We start from the raw sequence: 19,384 nt of genomic DNA on the forward strand, positions 1-19,384 counted from the left end.
TGTTGATTGTGTATATAGGATATACATTAGGGTGGTCCTTAGTGCCATGTACATTTTCAAATTCATTTATTTTGAGCTCCAACCACCGGAATTCGTTATGATAGTCAAGAAAACTCTCCTGGTGAATTGTATTCAAATTCCAACAACATTTACCCCTCCCTCATCAACCTTGACGTTTAGCCTCAGTAGGGTGGTCCTTAAAATTGAAAGTCGGAAAGTCTAAGCTCCAACCCCCAGAATTCATTCTATTAGTCAAGAAAACTCTCCTGGTGAATTTTTTCCTCAATCTGACAACATGTACCCCTCCCTCATGGACCTGGGCTGCCACACCAGCAGCCACGGTGCTGCAACTGAGGCTAAACTTCAAGGTCGATGAGGGAGGGGTAAATGTTGTCAGATTGAGGAAAAAATTCACCAGGAGAGTTTTCTTGACTAATAGAATGAATTCTGGGGGTTGGAGCTTAGACTCTCCGACTTTCAATTTTAAGGACCATTCTGTATATTGTATAATTGTATTTTTGTATTCGGGATATTTGGAAACGTCATTTCGATCTCTCCGTCTGTACACACAAACTGAAAGATTGACATTAAAGTTGACTTTGATAGGCTACATTTCTTCGAACACAGCAACCTATTAGGGCTGGATCCATCTGAATCATGCTTTACAATCAAAATACATTATTACAAGACTTGAGTAGGCCTTGTCTTAAAAACACACTTTTAAAAAAAAACGTTAAAGAAAAGAAACTAAGTTCAAAACAACACAAGATCATATTGTAAATAAATACTATTTATTGAAAATATTGCATGTAGTCAATCTTAAACAAAGACTTGTTCTCCTTTATTAACAACATTAGCTGAGGTTGACCCCTCAGACTGGAGCCCTCATCATAGTTGGAATGAAAACCAAGTACAAGTCTCTTTCCAGTTTCCTTCTCAGGTCTAATTAATTAGCCGTTAATTACCTCCAAAGCCAGTAAAGAAGACAGTTAGCGTTTGTTTAAGCATGCATACTTTACATTTCCATAAAAGCAAAGTCTCTTTAAAAAAAAAAAAAAGGTCATTGCACTCTGCTGAGCCTCGTGATTACACTGAAAGAAACCTAAAACATGAATAAAACATTTAAACATCCTAAAGAAATGGGATTGCTTGGCTTTGCAGTGACATATCCCGACAATATCTTGGTCCAATGTGTTGTATGCAGTGACACCAGTGGTGAAAGTGAGCCAGTGTAAGCAGAGAGAGGGGATTAAAGCTCTAACTAAAGTCGTGTTAGGTACATTAAAAAAACAACTTGCTTTAAATGCCTCTGAGTTGGACTACTGGTTTAAAATCAATCTAATGCCCTGTTTCTCATTATTCATATTTAATCCACATTCTGTCTCTATCTTCCATTTACTGCATCATCTGCAGATCAGTTGCAAAATGCATGCAGGCGATGATGCATTTATTTAAAAACAAAGCAAGATTTTGTTCATAAAATCTATGTTTAATGAATTATAAAAGTATCTGAGCATTATTGTAGTGCACAAATATAGTGAGACAATAAAAGTCTAATATGTTAAATTGATTGCGGTTTGCTTGGTCACGCACTTCTATATCATCAGCAGGCTTCTGTTAATGCCAAATTCATTGAGATTTAACTTGAAATACACTACTTTTATTTCAAACATCTCAACACAAGTAGATCAAATATATCTTTAAAATTCCTGAATGTCGCTTTTCTCATTTTGCTACAAGTTTGTATTTAAAGCTAGTTTAATTTTTAGCATGTTGGTAGATTAAGGGCGAATTTGAATTTAACTAGTGTCTAGCCCTTTATTCATTGTGAGATTGTGTTTGCACAGGACTCAGAATTAACTTTCACCACTGAGCGCGACTGATAGCATGGCTTGTGTTTGAGTTGTGTCAGAAAACATGAATGGCACAAAGAAGAATTTAACAGGATTTCCATACGACTTTCTCGCAAATCTTCCATCATTTGCACCGAGTCATGGTGGATCTCCCTGTGACACGAGCCCGACCGCTCTCTCTTCATTTTGCACGGGTCAAAGACTCGGAGGAGTTTCTGCCCGTCACACCCCCAGTTTGTTGGCTTGCGTCAGCACCACCTTGAGCACGGGCATGAACGCCGACGTCTCGCTGAAGTTGCTGCTACTGACTATGTGTGTGTGGATGTTCAGGCCCTCCATGTAGGATCGGGACTCTACACTCCGGGCGATGTTATGAAGTCCTCCAACGATGGCGGGAGAAAGCTGTAGAGAAGAAGAAGAAGAAGAAGAAGAAGAGCAGGAAGTGTTGGTGAGAAGCATCCTGTGTAAAGTTTCCCAGTTACAGTTATTAAGCAGGATGTATCAATCGATTGGTCAAACTATCCTAATATTTATCAGGATGTTGGGCCTCATGCACCATCAGTTCAGTATATTTCTCCTAAACATTTCTTTATTTACTTTAAAAATTGCCTCTATTCGTTTTTAAACAAATTCACTAAGCCCTCTAAAACTGAGCAAATATTGGACAGATTGAGCTGGATAGTCTGAGGAAGGTCATAGTGTCTTATTTATAGCCGGATTGATTACTACGATTGTTAGGATTTATGGATGGACAGACATTTCGGTCGGCTTTCTGCGTTTTTTTCCAATCCAATTTATCTTTTATTTAACCAAAAGATTGGTTCCTAATTGTAGTGAGCTTGTTTGAATAATGACTGAAGTAGTACGTTGTGGCTAAAATGGTTGTCTTGAAGGAAACCGTGCTGTGAACTAAACTGAAATCTGCTGCGTCTTCATCTATCCATCTGCAGCTCAATAAAAGGCTGTTGGATAATGTGACCGGAAGTGTTCTTGGATCAAAGCTGCATAAAACTGACCTTCTAATTTTCATTGTCATTTTAATGATTAGAATTTTTCTACAGAGATCAAGCCCAGAGGAATACTCACTGTCTGCTCTCTGAGTTTATCATAGAGGGCTTCCAGACGTTTGTTGGCATCATCAAGCTTCCTCTTAGTTTGCTGTGAAAAGATACACAATGATTACAAATCGAATCACTTTGTGATGTAGGGATAGATTCAATTGTTAACCCTGTGAGATTTACTTACAGGGTCCATAGCCACAGCCAGGCATTTCTGGATGAGCCCCTCAAAGGTGGTCTTCAGGATCAGGTGCTCATCAGGGATGGGCTTCTTCATGATCTTCTCAGCAGGGATGGACTGCAGAGGCTAAAGATGACAATTGAAATAATAGAAGTCTAGTTTAAAAAGAAATTGTTAGATGTTATCTTTATATTCTGCAGCAGAGGTGATCAGTACCTGTATAACATCTCCAGTTGGGGCTCCTGGGGCCCCCTCCATACTGGTCTTAGGCATGGCAGGGTTCATGGGTGGAGGGGAGAACTGCTGCTGCTGCTGCTGCTGCTGCTGCTGCTGCTGCTGCTGCATGCCTGAGTACGGGACCTGGGCCCCGTGCTGGCCCTGACCCATAACCTGAGGGGCCCCCGATGATAGTGGCTGAGCCTGGGGGTCAGCGCCCAGAGGAGCCATGATGGGAGCAGTGATGGGGGTAGGAGGGGTGTAGTTCGTCGGAATTGACTGAAAGATGAGAAATATGGTTTATTCATATACCATTATAAAACGGTGTACTGTCTTTTCTGACAGGCTAGGTTACATGCTTCAGTCAGCAGACTTACCTTCTTCCTTGATGCTCTGTTCAGGGCAGGAGGGTCATTCCAGCCATTCTGAGGACCTACAGAAAAAGAATCCTAATCATTCACTCATTCAAACTAACAGGACAGAGTCTATTTTATGTTTTAAAATGCTTTAATTTATGCCTCTCGTGTCTGCACACTTAATACGAAGCTCCAGCTGTTGGTTAATAATGAGGCTATTATTAGGGAACAGCTAGCTGGCATCTGTTCAAAGGTAAGGTGATTCTTGCATCCAGTGTTTATTCAAAGCTAAGCTAACTAGCAGCAGATAAAGATTTTGAAACCCCAAAAAGCATTTTCTTTTAAACAAAAATTTGAATTTCCATTAAAACATATTTTATTAATTTGTCTGTTAAAAAGGGAGTGAACATATAAATATGTTTTGTTTAACTTGACCTAATTTCTATGCATATTTAATTTTGTATAACTTTAATTTATAAATAAACATTTATTCTGGTGGCATATTCCAGGCTTATGAATGCAGTTAGTAAATTGTTATTAGTTTATACATAACAATACTTTGCTGTGTATGCGCATACTACAACCTGTTTTAATTATGTATACATTTTACTATTACTGCACCCCTGTCTACCACAGTTATATATTTTATGATATTACTATTTTTAAAGCTGCTGCACTATCTTATGTTCTAGATTATATTTAGATTTTCCTTGCAAGACTTCTTTAGAAATATGTGCCCTAACATTGGTAATGGGAGTCTTTTAGCTGCCTTGTTCACTGCAATTGCTGAGCACAAACTAAAATCTGTCTTGTATCTTAAAAGGATAAAGGAAGTGGGTGAGTTTGTGAGGTGGCCTGGAGCCCTGCAGACCTGAGGCGGGGTCAGCTGTGTACCTGAGACTCCGCCCTGTTGAAGAGGAGGAGGAGGAGGCATGTACGACACAGGAGATCCTGGCCCGCCATGCTGGAAAGAAGCTCCGGAGGTTGGAGGAGCGGCAAAGGAGGAAGAGGAGGATGTTGGATAGAAAGGAGGATATGAGGGAGAGGAGGAGGACGGGCACTGGCTGATGGGAGGAGGTCCGGGATAGACCGGGGATGTGGGCTGTGTGTAGTGAGAGAGAAAGCCGGCAGGCTCTGCTGGAGGGGCAGCAGAGGAATACTGCAGAGGCTGATAGACAGGCCCCCCCCCAGCTCCAGGATGGTACTGGTTGACCTGGGGGTAGGCTGGGAGTCACACAGGATACAACACATGCTGTTAGTGAACAACTCACTCTGTTCCATGCTTTACTAACTGTTTCATGCAACAGGACAGACCTGTAGTTACATAATGAGTTACAGTACAGAGCATGCTAACATGCTATACGAGTAGCTTCTAGGTCATAAAAGACTCAACAGGCAAAGAGATCAACTTAAAATGAAAGGCTATTCACTTTCATTTTCTGTTAGTGATTGAGAATAATAGCATAGAAGAGATTCAAACATTTCTGAATGGAAATGCTTGTCAGTGTTGTAAAAAAGGACAGAAAAAAGATTCTACAGTAATGTTGCAGCCCTGTCTCTTACCAATAATATGTTTTACACTTTCTAATTTACTTTGCCGGAGACAAAGTTGCAGCCAAGATTTTTTATTTCAAGTTAAGGACTGTAACGTTTGTATACTTCGCCAAACAGAGTCCCACAAGGGGTTAGGTTTGGCAATTATGATGCATTCAAACCTGACCTGGTTGATTTGGTTTCATATTATTCTGACTTGTTATGGCTGATGTTGAAGCTTTTCAGGTTTAAAAACTGGATTGAGTGCGTTTTCTTAAACCTATAATTCGATTGCTCTGGTTTGAATCATTGAGTTACTACCTTATTGAATTCTTCATTTTAAACCACAGATTGTGAAAGTGACCATAAACTTACGCTGGTACTGATGTGAGTACATGTAAGCAGGAGTGGAGGAGACAGGAGGTTGGGCGTCCGTGCCGGGCGGTGGCATCCCGTACATTTGGTTTGAAGGCTCCACCTGCGGAAAATACATAAAGAAAACTGAAACCATGTTTCAAAAAGAAGAAGAAGAAGGGGAACTGTCCATTGATGACTCCCTTTGCTTCTACAGAAGATGAATCCAGCAGGGAAGACTTTGAAATATTTAAAAACATTTCTAAAAATCAGCTCCGACTATACATGTTGTAAAATCAAAACGCTGATGACATGGTAAAGCATCAGTAATACTAGCAATAATAGAATAGTTAGAATAAATGAATGTATGTTTTCAGAGTGGTCTTGCTTTGTTAAGTCCCACTGCTCATCTTTGCAAATAAGAGAGAAAATAAATAAAGGATTTAGAGCTTGGTAAGTCCTTTGGTCAGTGCTCTCAAATATATGTTTTACATTAGGACTAGCTCAGAACAACAGACTGTAAAAACAAACTAAAACTAAGCGTGGTGTTGCAACACACAGCACGTAGTCCTGTGTTAAATGCTCTTCTGTAATGTGTGCAGTTCAGGAGCATTATGTTTGCTAACAAGGAACAGCATGCATGTCGGTGATCGTGTAGTCTGTACATTGGAGTGAAACAAGAGACACAAATGAAAGAATGAGTGGAGAATGCATCAACAGGAAGTGGTTGGCCAAGGGAAGAAGCACCACCACAGAAAAGCACAGCATATGTTAGTAATAGGGAAGTCTGTGTGCAACAACATCTGTAAACATCAGTGTGTGTACCTGCTGCTCTGAGGGCCTGCCTACTTGAGAAGGAGGAGGAGGGTGATGGGGGAGGGCTGTGGGAGTTTGGTTACTCCAGGAGGTGACAGTAGAGGCAGCCCTCACCTGAAGCACACAGAGACACACGGCACACACCAATGATGGCCCGGCATGGAGAGGGAGGGGGGACACACACACCACAACGCACACACATTGCACCAGAGCCAGGGTTCAAATTACAGGAACACAACTCCCCCTCAGCACCCACCCCACAATAAGAACATTATTCATTAATATTTCACAATTAGGTTTAGGAAATAGCATGTGATTTAAACCCTGGCAAGAATGGAAATTCAGTAAATGAAATGACATCAACACAACAGCAATGAGCACTTCACCAGGTGGTTAGTTAGTAGGTAATAGGGATGAGGTTTGATAGCATTTTATCAAATACAAATCCAATACATAATCTACTTAAATGTGAATCCTTTCAAAACTCTTACTGAATGAGGTTTTCTTTCAGCAGTTTTAGTGGCAGCCTTTCACGTACAACCTGTAGCTGCAACCTTAAAATGGGGTTAACAGCAAATGATATGCAATATAATAACTTAATGTTAAAAAGTGATAATACAATCTTTGTTTAAATACAGCTGCAGAGAGCATATTAGCCATAGAATATTATGTATTATTATTATTATTATTATTATTATATATTAGTCTATTATCTCAAGCTGATGTTAATTTTTGTATTCAGTTATTCAAAATATGAGACTGCCATTTGTATGCATTTCATTGCTCTTTGCTACTAAAGGGAGAAAGGAGGCAGGAGAGATCTGATAAGAGATTCGTTCGAGTCTGAGTTTAACATTAATATATCAAACCCATCCCTAGTACGTAACCTGTAGATGTTGATGTCCAAGAAAAAGGAAACCAGTCTGTGTGAATCCTGATGTCTTTTAAAACATTAGACATCAGGTTTCACACAGATTCAGGTTTATGAGCAAAAGGGAAGAAACTTGAACTCTGAAACTCAGAGGGACGTACCGGCTGGTAATACTGCGGCTGTGCTGGGGCGGAGGCAGCAGGCGTTGGCATGGCCACAGGGGGGGCTGCTGCACGGGGCTGAGGCACCATGGCAGGTTGGACCGGGGTAAACAGAGGTCGGGGCAGGGTGGGCTGAGGTTGAGTGGGGGCCGGAGGCTGGGACTGAACTTTCTGCGTTTGTACCAGAGCTGCTGGAGCGGCAGGAGCCGCAGCTTGCTGCCCCAGAGCCCGACTGAGGCGGTCACGAAGCTGCTGCACGGAAACCTGTAAGGTCCAAAAGGGAAAGGGACATTTAGAGGATTACTCAAATGGTTTGCAATTGACTAAAGGCTTTTCTAGCTGTGACATAGGAAGAAATAAACACAAGAATATAGAACAGTGGAAGTTGAATGATGATTACTATTTTTTTTTTAATATATTTCCCATGCATATTATGAGCTAATAGAGGTATGTATATTATTTCACGTCATATCAAAGACCCAAAATGAACACTATAAACGGACAACTACATGACTATGAGCTATTTAGTCAAACAGCATTTGTATAGGAAAATATGTCCCAAGCTATTTGATCAATATAAGCGGTTCAAGTGTACATGATTTTATAAATAGCTGGCGTTCATACCTGGTTGGTGTTGTCGGGCAGGTAGGTGATGGCGGTGGTCAGACTGCCCTGGGAAGCCAGCAGGTTTGCATACTGACTCATCTTCTCAGCCAGCAGGATGCCAATAGCAGCGGGACCAGAGCGCTGGGTCTGCTCTACGGCACGACGCAACACCACCACCTTCTCCACCAAGTCCTGAGGGAACGAGACAAGGACCCCATTTAAACAACAATGTTTAGATTTAAGCCGCATATACAGACTTTATTTTGGAGCAACACAGTAACTTGAAAAAATCAAAATCTGACAACTCTTTTTTTCTTCTCTACTATCCCTGCATTTCCACTGTTGCACAACACTAAGATATTATCACCTCATAACGTTTTATGGGGGTTATTAACACATCCAGGAGAAAGAGACTAACATTATCATTCACTTGGTGACAGGTTTACTCTGCTTTTAGTTCTTTTTATGTCTCGTTCCATGGCTCCACAGAGATCAAATTTCATACCATTGTTTTGCTGTTATGCCCACAACATTAATGTTTTAGTTCAATGCTCTATTAACTCCTTCTTTTTTTTTTCGGTCAGCAGGCAGGGTTTTTTTATATAGCAGACAGACGAAGTTAGAGACCAACTTATGATCATGGTGGAATATTTAGAAGCTAAAGAGCCATATACTATCCTCACGAGTTGTTATAAACAAAGAACTACGCTAATAATGAGAATATTTAACAACACAATTGTGGAGATGCTGCCCTTAAGTGCCCAGATAAATCATTTTTTGCAGGTTTTAGTTAGAGACACACCTGGAGGGAGAGTGGACAGTGTCCATCTTGTGACTTGGTCCAGCATGAAACAAGTTTTTCCACGTTTCCGGCACAGATGTAACACAGACAGGCCTGCGCCTGCAGCTGGGCGTCCTCTCCTGCCTCCAGTCTGTCCCCGAGAAGATCTGACAAGCAAGACACTTCAGTTAGAGAGCACCAATTCACAGCTAATAGACAATGATGAAAAACTGGAAGCAATGATGAAACTCAGCAACAACGTGTCAGCAACACTCTGGTCTAGTGTGGTCTCTCAGAACAGTAATATGCATGTATCCTTGAACTAACCACAGAGGGAAGAGAATTTCTCGGGCTCAGCGTAGGTCATGACAGCAGCCAGAGCCTCCTTCCAGTTCTGCAGCTCACACGTGGTCAGGATGTCGTGCCAGTCCTTCAGCACCACTGCACTGATCAGCTGCAGGACAGAAACACACGTGTATATATAGTAAAAAGTATTCCAGTATTTTACTTAGGTAAGGTACAAATACCTCAAACTATTATACAATTGTTTATCCCCTTCATGTTTAGTAAAGTGGTCTTTCATGACAAAAACATTCTCCAACTTCTTAGCTTTTTTATGCAAGACCGCTTTCTGGTCAATTAGAACAATAGAACATAAATATTAATCCATATAAAATATAATATTAAAATAATGTTACGGCACATTTTACTGCTGAATGAGTACTTTTACTTTAGACTCTTAAAGTACATTTTGCTGATATAATTTTTACTTAAATGCAGTAGTTAAGTAAGTTCAGGGTAAGGAATTAGTCATTTCAATTAGCAAACTAGATCTGGATACTACTTCAACCACTGGTTATATCATCAATAATAAACTCCATTTATAAAACTGTTGTTGTTACCTTGGTTATCTTGCTGTGTTTCTTGGTAAAGTACTTCTTCTGTGTTTTCTCTAAGAGGTCGGCTCCTCCGGCGATGGCTAGGATGATACTGTCTGCCATCCTGTTGTCATGGAGACAGAGCTCCACAGCTCCCTCGAAGTCTCCGGTCAGCAGCGCCTGGGTGATCAGCCCGTCCACATCTAGCAGGAGAACGAATAATAAAACAATATGACAACAGTTTCTTTTATCTAGTTTGGTCTCTCGCTCTGGCTGATGGTGATATTGAGTCAAATCTGCTGCAAAAGAAGGGATCCCACTTTTAATCGGGAACATTTCCAGTGACAATCTACATAGTAGGAAGAGACAGGGATCACACCATACACTGATATGTTCCCCTTTGTGGAAGTCTGATTATAAAGAAGTGCAGTCTATGGCTATAACTTGGGGAAAAAATACTTTTTGGACCGATCTGTTTTCCACAGGATCCAGGCTGTGTAGGAACGCTAGTATGTCATGAACCATTGAAAGAGTTGTTACCTTGACCGATGCTGAGACTGACTCCTTCTGATTGGGCTGGAGTGGGAGCTGGAGCAGGAGTAGGAGCAGGAGTGGAAGCAGGAGTGGGAGCAGGAGTGGGAGCAGGAGTGGGAGCTAGAACGGGAACTGGAGCTGCAGCTGGAATTGGAGATGGAGCCAGAGCAGGAGCCTGAGTTGGAGCTGGATCTGGCACTAGAGCTGGAGCTGGAACCTCAACGGGCTCCTCGACTGGAGCTAAGGTCTCAGCAGGACTGGGTTCCTCCTCCACTGGTGCCGCCTCCTCCTGAAACACCAAAGAAACATCCTTTCAATGTACTCTTCTCTTTCTCCAAGTGCTGCAGTAATTTTCAGATTCAAATGCTTAAAAATGCTACTATATGCAGTAAAATGTTACGAACTAAAGTGTTGTTTTTGCTATGCTGAGGTGTTCAGATTCCGTGATCTTTTCTCTAGCTCTTGCGTTATATCGGCTGGATTGCAGATGTTATCTTGTCTATATTTTTGTATTCTTCATTCACCTTAAAGGAATGCTACAAACATTTTCGTTCTAAATAAAATGTATCACAGGATGACTATAAATATATAAAAGGCCATTGTGGGTTAAGGAATTCCTTTAAATTATAAAAAATGAATTTGTGTACAATGTTGTGCAAGGCCTTTACCACTGCCCATACAAGATGTCAGCAGGGTCCTTAGCTAAAAATCTGTATCTTTGAATCAGTGCAGGTATCAAGGTGTACCTCCTCGTCCAAGGGGATCTCTTCTTCCTCTGCCTCCTCCTCTGGGAGAACCTGGTCCATATTCTCTTCTGATTCACCGGCAGGAGCGACTTCTAGATCTTCCGCTGCTGGCTCTTCAGTCTCAGGGTCAGGAGCGGAGTCCAGTTCCAGCGTGGCTGCAGGCTCAAGATTTGCTGCAGCGGCGATCATGTCAAAGGCCTCCAAGGGGTCCGCAGGCGGCACAACTGCAGCTGCAATCATGTCGAAGGCGGCTTCAGGAGTGTCAGCAGACGGCAAAACTGCAGCAGCATCCATGTCAAAGACTTCTTCTGGGTTTTCAGCCAGCGACACATCTGCATTAGCAATCATATCAAAGGCTGCCTCTGGAGTTTCAGCAGGCGGCATGACTGTGGTGTCAGCTGGAAGTACATCTGCCCCGGCGGCGAATATGTCGAACGCTGCCAATGGAATTTCGGCAGGCGGCACGATTGAGGCGGCAGGGGGAGGTACATCTGCAGCAGCGGCGATCATGTCAAAGGCTTCCTCTGGGTTGTCAACAGGTGGCAGAAATGCAGTGGCAGCGGGAGGCACGACTGCAGCAGCAATCAGGTCAAATGCTTCTTCTGGGATGTCAACAGGTGGCAGAAATGCAGTGGCAGCGGGAGTCACGACTGCAGCAGCGATCGTGTCAAAGGCTTCCTCTGGGATGTCAACAGGTGGCAGAAATGCAGTGGCAGCGGGAGGCACGACTGCAGCAGCGATCATGTCAAATGCTTCCTCTGGGTTGTCAACAGGTGGCAGAAATGCAGTGGCAGCGGGAGGCACGACTGCAGCAGCGATCATGTCAAATGCTTCTTCTGGGTTGCCAACGGGCGGCAGGACTGCGGCAGCCGCAATCATGTCGAACGCTGCCTCTGGAGTTTCAGCAGCAGGGATAAGGCTGAGGTCTGGTAAAGACTGCAGGTTGACTGGAGCGGGCATCTCCACCTGAATATGGAGGGAGGAAATGGGTTCAAAGTCAGGGACTGTGATTTAACTTTTGACTTTTAAGTGTATGAACAGACTAAATATTTACACTTCAGAGAGGGAGATGTTTAAAACAACAGCCTTAATCTAAAGAAATAGTCAAATCTGTACATATGTTTGCACTTTTACACTGAGTTTTGCTAAGCAGATTTAAGAGGAAGAAAAAGCACTGTGATTGTAAAATTAAAAGTCTGTGCAAAGCTTCCTCTGAGTAGTTTCAATACAGAAGTAGTTGTTTTAGAACTGATTGCTTCATCTTTATGAATACTTGCAACACTTTCTGAGGCAGAGACTACAGCCAAGTGTATGGCTCAGTAAGCAGGACAAATGGAGAGAATAGTACGGTGTAGTAATGGACAATTTGGAAGCGTTTCAACTGAGTGGGCAGGAAGACAGGGACAGTATTTCCTATTGTAAACTAAATATTGTTGGATGTTTATATAAAAGACTGTCTGTAATGTGCTTCTTAGGATTATCGGTAGCTGTTTTATCACATGTTTTTCAAGTTAACATTTTCATTGGAAAGGCCATATTACTAGAACTGCATCACTTGTAATCACTGTATATAGTAATTGACGGAGGATGCTTATCATTGAACAGGATCAGATGAAATGTGGGCACCAGAATAAGCAGCTATTTAAAAAGTGACATGACACATTTAATCTGGCCGATAAGGAGGTCATTTTTGGAACCACATGCCTTGAAATTCTTAGAGATAGATTTTAAATTCTCACCTTCCGAAAAGATATTCCTTTAAAATCAACAGTGGGATTAAATGCTCCTGACAAACGTACCTGTGGAGGCTCAGCAGGCTTTTCCTCTAATGCTGCTGAAATCTGAAAACAAAATGGAGACATGTATCACAGGATGTACTAAAAGAAAAAGATGTGTTTATATTCAGTAAACAGTGTCATACAGAAAATTGAAAATACAGCTCACCTTTAAGGCGAGCTCCTCTTTGTTGTACCCAAGGAGTTCTAGGTACTTGCTGCGGATATCACTTTCAAAATTAGCCTGAAAACACAAAAACATCACACAAACAATTAGAACAATTACAGAAAATGTACTGAAAACTATTTATTTCCAAGTTTCATTCTGAATGTCATACCTTGAGGAAAGACCAAAGAGTCTTCTCAAACTCATTTTCAGCTCCATCGATCTTCTCCTGGCAGAACTCCACAAAGCTCCCTGCTCTCAGCGTGGCCTGCAGCTGGTCAGAGCGCTTCAAAAATGCTGTTTCTATGACGACCTGGCTGACATGTACGACGTGTGAGGAGCGCTGCTGAGGCTGCTGTGGGTTCGGCTTGCTGTTCTCCAAAGAAACCAGCTTACCTCCAAACTAGAAGTGAACAAGAGCCAGAAGAATGTCTGAGATGGTGAAACAACGAAGCTAAATCCTGAATGTAATTAGTGTAGGACACGGGACTCACAGCAAACGAGGCTCCAACAGGTCTGCGGATCCACTTGGGGGGCTTCTTCAGAGGGTTGATGGTCGCTGGAGGAGCAGGAGCCGGAGGAGGCAGCTGCAGGGGGGGCAAAGTTTGCCCTGTGCCAAAAGGATCCATGTTCCCAAACGAGTTGGTAATCTGTAACAGAGACAAAAAGTCAATTAGATGCAATGCCAGGTGTGCCGAAAATGTAATTCACTGATTTTGTGTAATGTGCAGATCTACGAAAAGCTGCTCATTAAAGGTTTCCTGCATGTTTTTGTCTCCGGACATTTAATTACCCATATAAAAAGAATGTCAAATAAAAATATGTAGATTACATTTCATATAAACACACACCTGGTCAGCTCGTCTCTGGCTCTGCGCCGTGTTGGTTCCTCCCATGATGGAATAGATGTCGATGTGTCCGTCGAAGCTTGCAGCCGACAGCACCGCGGGGTTTCTGGGACACCACTGGATGTCAAAGCACCACGGACTGCTAGTGGGCAACTCGTACAGCACCTGAGGATCCAATCAGATCATTTATTTACATCAGAGGTACAACAATGGGACAGGTTTTTGTTCTGTTTGCTACTTTGAATGTGTTAATAAAACATTTATAGTAATGTTTACCTCTGCTGTGTTTGGGTTCCAGCACAGAATCCTGTTGTCCTTTCCGCAGCTCAGGAGCAGATCAGGATCAGCCAGACTCCAGGCGATGGACAGGACACCCCTGTTTGTAAAGATCAGGTAAGTCTTAAAAATTCACATACTTTTTAAGGGAAATGAGAAAAAAGCTTTATGCTCCTTTGCCACAAACAGATGCTTTTACCGTGTGTGATTCTCTAAAATCTTGAGAGGAGAGGAAGCAAAGCGTAAGTCCCACATCTGGATAACCGGCATTCGATCGTCTTCCGAGGACAAAACCAGCTGAGTGGCAACTTCTGGGTTCCAAGCCAGCCCGGAACAATGCATCTGAAAAAAAAGACATGCACATTAAATAAAGACAGTTTAAATTGAAATAAAAAAATGCAAAGCACCAAGTATTGTTCAAAGATCCAGCATTATTTTTGGTCCAAGACTTCCTCTGAGTGCAGAAGGATCAACGTACTCTGTTGCTGTGGTCGCTGACTTTGATAATGAGGTCGTTCTTGCGGAGGTCCCACACTGAGGCTCGGCCACTCGGGCTGGCAGAGGCCAGGATATGTTGGACCTGTCTGTTCCACGACACACAGCTGATGTCCTCCAGAGGCTTTAAGACAAGAACATTAGCTATTTTTGTCATTATACATTCAGAAAATTCAAGATATTCATGGTCTAAACTACTACAACCATTATTTACCCACATTAAATGACACAGATGTTTCTGTTCAATGCTTTAACAAAGTAATTAGGGCTGCATAATATTTCATTTCCGAATTGAAAGAATATCAACAATGTGGCTTCTGAAAGGATCATGTTCATGTTCATCCAAAACAGGTATTTTTTTCCTCATCCCAATGTCAGTTTTTTTTCAATACGATAGACCCTGATAATCCTTTTGGACTTAATTATGGTGACATCCGACAAAATAATTAAGTCAAATGACGAACACAAACTTTCCTTAAAATTAAACTTCACAAGTTCACATTTTAACAGTGGAAAGTAAGATCAAGAGTGTTATTGATATTTACAAATTATAGAAGAAATTACTTTTGAAAAGTAATTACTAAAGCTTACCTGAGTTTTAGGTCCTGGTGTCATTGGAGAGCCAAAGTTATTCATGTCCCAGATATAGATTTCAGACTCATTCCCACCTGATGCAACCAGGTTCGTCTGCAGCACAGAGGAAACAATACAAAATGAGTCACTGCATTTGGTTTTAAACTGACTGCTTGCATGTGATAAATTCACTGAAGCTGGAGTTAAATGGATCGTACCTGGAACGGGTTGACGTCGAGACCTCTGACTGGCCCTGTGTGCTTGTCACTCTCTGCAATGATCACGTCGGTCTCTCCAGCCATGATCTTTGCCGGGTCGTACAGAATGACGTTGCCATTCTCGCCTCCGGCAACAAGGACCCCAGATGGGTTACCTTGGGAATCTATCCCATAGGGGCCCCATACCAGTTTGTGGTATCTGTGGGGAGGAAGAAGCACAACATGTGTGATGACAACTGCACTTGAACTGCACTTTTGTTTTTAAAGCATTATTTCATTGGCAGCTTTTAGTACCTGTGAGAGGAGACGAGGCTGCCACATGACTTCATGTCCAGAGATGGGTCTGACAAGTCCAGCTCGAAAAACTCCAGCGAGGCATTGGTGCTGAAGGAGGCATCCAGCTGCTGGGCTGATGTTCCTGCAGAGAGAGAAATCAGAAACTTTGGTGCATGCTGTGACATATAAAACATAATGTTGCATTGATCGTACTTATCAGAAAGAGTCTAAAATGACACAAAAGATTGCTTGAAGAGCATACTAAGGAGTGAGTGTAAAGAATAAGACACATTTATTAAGAGACGTATGCCTACCTATAGCAAGTCATCAAATGATTAATAACATGTAAGCTCAAAGCAGGACCAGATAATTAGAGAGCTTACACCAGCCATATTGTTATTTATTTTCAAGGGAATATATTCATTTGCTCAGTGATATATGTTATTATTTTCTTTCAAATGTCTCTTTTTTTTCGTGAGGATACTTTAATAACTACTGCAGCAATTAAAGTTGAATTAACAACAATCGAATTGTGCCATATATTCTATAAATAGGGATGAAGTAACAGCAAATGGATGTAATGGAAACAAAAAGAAAATAATATAAATCAGAAAAAGACCACAATGAAGATGGGGTAAAGTGATACCCCAAGTGAAGGAGTTCAAGTATCTCGGGGTCTTGTTCTTGAGTGAGGGAGCAATGGAGCGTGAGATGGGCCGGAGAATCGGAGCAGCGGGAGCGGTACTGCAGTCGCTTTACCGCACCGTTGTGACGAGAAGAGAGCTGAGCCAGAAGGCAAAGCTCTCTGTCTACCGGGCCATTTTCGTTCCTACCCTCACCTATGGTCATGAAGGATGGGTCATGACCGAAAGAACGAGATCGCGGATACAAGCGGCCGAGATGGGTTTTCTCCGCAGGGTGGCTGGCCTCTCCCTTAGGGATAAGGTGAGAAGTTCAGTCATCCGGGAGGGACTCGGAGTTGAACCGCTCCTCCTTCGCGCCGAAAGGAGCGAGTCGAGGTGGTTCGGGCACCTGATAAGGATGCCACCTGGGCGCTTCCCTAGGGAGGTGTTCCAGGCACGTCCAGCTGGGAGGAGACCGAGGGGTAGACCTAGGACCAGTTGGAGGGATTATATCTCTTCGCTGGTCTGGGAGCGCCTTGGGATCCCCCAGTCAGAGCTGGTTGATGTGGCCAGGGAAAGGAAAGTTTGGGGCTCTCTGCTGGAACTGCTACCTCCGCGACCCGACCACGGATAAGCGGGAGAAGATGGATGGAAAGTGATTGCAACCTAAATGAATGGCAATGGAGGTGCATGCTCTGCGACTTATGGCTGTTTGTATGGCTGGAAGACCAAAATTATTAAATGTCCTGTCAAAAAATACACCATTGCTGCATGCTCATACCTGTTGCAAGGTAGATGGGGTGGTGCTGTGCAGGACTCCAGCTCTGGATGGCTGTGCGGTTAATCTCCTTAAGTTTCATCCTGGGAAAAAAGTTTACATTTTGAAGGAACATGTAGTGATTATTCTAGTTTGATTTACTTTTCCCTCCATTAGGCTTCTTCTGTTATCAAAACAAATAACAGAGCATGCTTTTTATTAAACATTATTTTATGCATTTAAGGATAGGTTCACACATGTGTTTAATGTCTGTCTTAAATAAACACTTGCATTCCAATATGTATATTCACAGTTATGGTTGGCTGTGTTCATGGTGTCCATACTGGCTGTCCAAAGATCACTTCTTATCACGTCTTTATTATGAAATGTTCTCTTTTTCCCTTTGACAATTTGTCTTTCTAAAGCACTGTGCAGTTTAATAAAGTGTTAACCTTCATGAAAGAGGATTTATAAGGGGCTGTTGTAGAAAAGTTACATTAGCTTGGTGTACATAATACATTTCAACTGGGTGTAAGTATTTTGTTAAGATAACAATGTGAACCCGTAGTTTAAAGCTAGGAAAGGGAACACCTGCATGTGACAGGTTTATTTAGCAATACAGTTTTTATTCCTACTTGTATGAAGTGCATTGCCAGCATTCCGCCTCGCTACTGTAATAAATACAGTAGTTACTGAATTATACTCAAAGGCCTACTTTGACTGACACCAATGAAGACCTGCGCATTTTTAAGCAATTTTGCAGAAATTATATTGCAAATGCTTTATCTAGCTCTGAAGAAACTTGGGAGCATGTCGGCGTACTTTCTTCATTCAAAGGTTAACAATAGAAAAACAAAGTACAATACAAGCTAGCAGCAAGCTAACAGCTGATGGACCATTTAAAAGCTACACAGCAAAGGCAATAACCAAGGAATAAACTATAAGAAGAAATTAGAGTCAAAATGAAAAACTGAATTGGCTGCAGAATAATGTCACTTTTTATCATGCTTCACATGAACATGGTACAGCATGTCCTAAAGGCAACATTATCTCGCCTGCTAGCTGCCTGCAATACATAACAGTGGGAAGACAGTTATACACTAACAGATCTTATTACTTCACTAAGGCGGCTTACCTTCCTTCCTTTGCTCCCTCTTACATGAACACACACATAAAATAGTTGACAAATACTCCTGCGACTGTACAGGTTCCTCGTTCGGCTCCACTTCGGGATTAGAGGGTGTAATAACAGAAGAGGCTACAGGGTCCCGACTACGGACTCAAGACAGATTTCCACGTCCCCACTGGTCTCCATCAACGTGGCACTCAGCAACACCGCTGCCACGAAGAAGAACAACAACTTCCGGGGGACGTCTTCGCCGCTACCATGGCTACCATGGCTAGCATGCTAAATATGCCATAGTTTTACCAGAGGTTTTATATTTACAAGTAATTATAGAACCTTTTTGTTCAACATCGTCCAAAAAAGTATTTGTTCTACAGTACTACCCCTGCTAGCATGCTAATGATGCTACCATAGAGAGACGCATATGTATACCCATGCTAACTGTAATTGTAATGAATTCCTACCCCTGCTATCATGCTAACTATGCTACCATAGACACACATGCATTTGAACAGCACTGCTAACTGGCATGCTAACTATGCTAACGTTACTGTCAACACATCTTCCAAAGTATGCCAAATAAAATGGAACATAAGTAAATGTAGTTAGATTAACATATTTCATAGGTGTTTTTTTATTTATTTGTTTACGTTTACTCTGAGATATTTCATGTTATGATTAGTGAAAGATACTCACTTCATTTTTCCAAGCACAACAATAAATGTATTTTGTATATCTGATGATAAATGAACAAATGTATGGTAAACTGCAGATCCCCACAGATACCCCACAAATAACAATAAACAACACATTTGCTTCACAATTTGTATTTATTTGGTAATGAATAATATAGAGAAAACCAATAAAGTGCTTTTGGTAAATGTAGGTGTGTCAAGAAATCACTGAACTGCCACTTGAACAGGCCGACCCTGAAAGAACAATGGTGATACAGTAAGGTAAAGTTAGTTTTACACAGACTTAGCAAGGTCTTTAGAGAGAATGAATGCCAACACCCTCATTTTATATCTAATTTATAATCCTCCCCAGACACATGAATGGGTCAAATGGGTAGTGATTGATATAATCATTGGGATGCTTGTTTACATAATAACAGTTCTGCAATACGTACATATCAGGTTCACGCTGCTCATTTTCCTGGTACGCCTTTTTCTGTCAACACAAGATTTTCAGTTAACTAAAAACCTTCGGTGAAAAAAAAACGTAGAACATGTTGAATAAAACCCATACAGATCATAAGGACAAATAAAAAAACAAGCATTAGGATAACATTGTGTGTGCCGAATTGG

The 19,384-nt window shown here is 41.8% G+C and overlaps 1 protein-coding gene across 4 annotated transcripts; it reads right to left on the minus strand.

Annotated features, from left to right (window-relative positions):
- Positions 1–769: 769 nt before the first annotated feature.
- On the minus strand, positions 770–18,285 carry sec31a (SEC31 homolog A, COPII coat complex component). Of its 4 annotated transcripts, XM_034123073.1 has the most exons (29): positions 18,087–18,285; positions 16,976–17,055; positions 15,590–15,713; positions 15,296–15,494; positions 15,096–15,191; positions 14,488–14,628; positions 14,209–14,351; positions 14,010–14,109; positions 13,737–13,898; positions 13,380–13,535; positions 13,058–13,288; positions 12,889–12,963; positions 12,744–12,785; positions 11,701–11,910; positions 10,945–11,466; positions 10,205–10,487; positions 9,689–9,867; positions 9,114–9,240; positions 8,808–8,953; positions 8,024–8,197; positions 7,400–7,663; positions 6,377–6,481; positions 5,573–5,675; positions 4,559–4,888; positions 3,686–3,741; positions 3,309–3,587; positions 3,099–3,218; positions 2,940–3,011; positions 770–2,255 (listed from the first exon to the last, which is right to left on the minus strand). In XM_034123073.1, the coding sequence occupies exons 2-29, from the start codon at positions 17,052–17,054 to the stop codon at positions 2,076–2,078; spliced, it is 4,698 nt and encodes a 1,565-aa protein (XP_033978964.1). In that variant the 5' UTR covers position 17,055; positions 18,087–18,285; the 3' UTR covers positions 770–2,075. The 4 variants fall into 4 exon arrangements, with proteins under 4 accessions (XP_033978964.1, XP_033978961.1, XP_033978962.1 ...); XM_034123070.1 differs by having other exon boundaries at positions 10,945–11,910; XM_034123071.1 differs by lacking the exon at positions 6,377–6,481 and having other exon boundaries at positions 10,945–11,910.
- Positions 18,286–19,384: the final 1,099 nt, after the last annotated feature.

Source organism: Trematomus bernacchii, unplaced genomic scaffold, assembly GCF_902827165.1.
Source record: "Trematomus bernacchii unplaced genomic scaffold, fTreBer1.1, whole genome shotgun sequence".
In the NCBI taxonomy this organism is placed as follows: Eukaryota; Metazoa; Chordata; class Actinopteri; order Perciformes; family Nototheniidae; genus Trematomus; species Trematomus bernacchii.

Coding starts and splice junctions, on each gene's coding strand:
- sec31a (XM_034123070.1), bottom strand. CDS start 17,054: ATGAAACTTAAGGAGATTAACCGCACAGCCATCCAGAGCTGGAGTCCT. Junction 15,192..15,295: donor TCGACGTCAACCCGTTCCAG/GTACGATCCATT, acceptor TCTGTGCTGCAG/ACGAACCTGGTTGCATCAGG. Junction 3,742..4,558: donor TCAACAGGGCGGAGTCTCAG/GTACACAGCTGA, acceptor CTTTTTCTGTAG/GTCCTCAGAATGGCTGGAAT.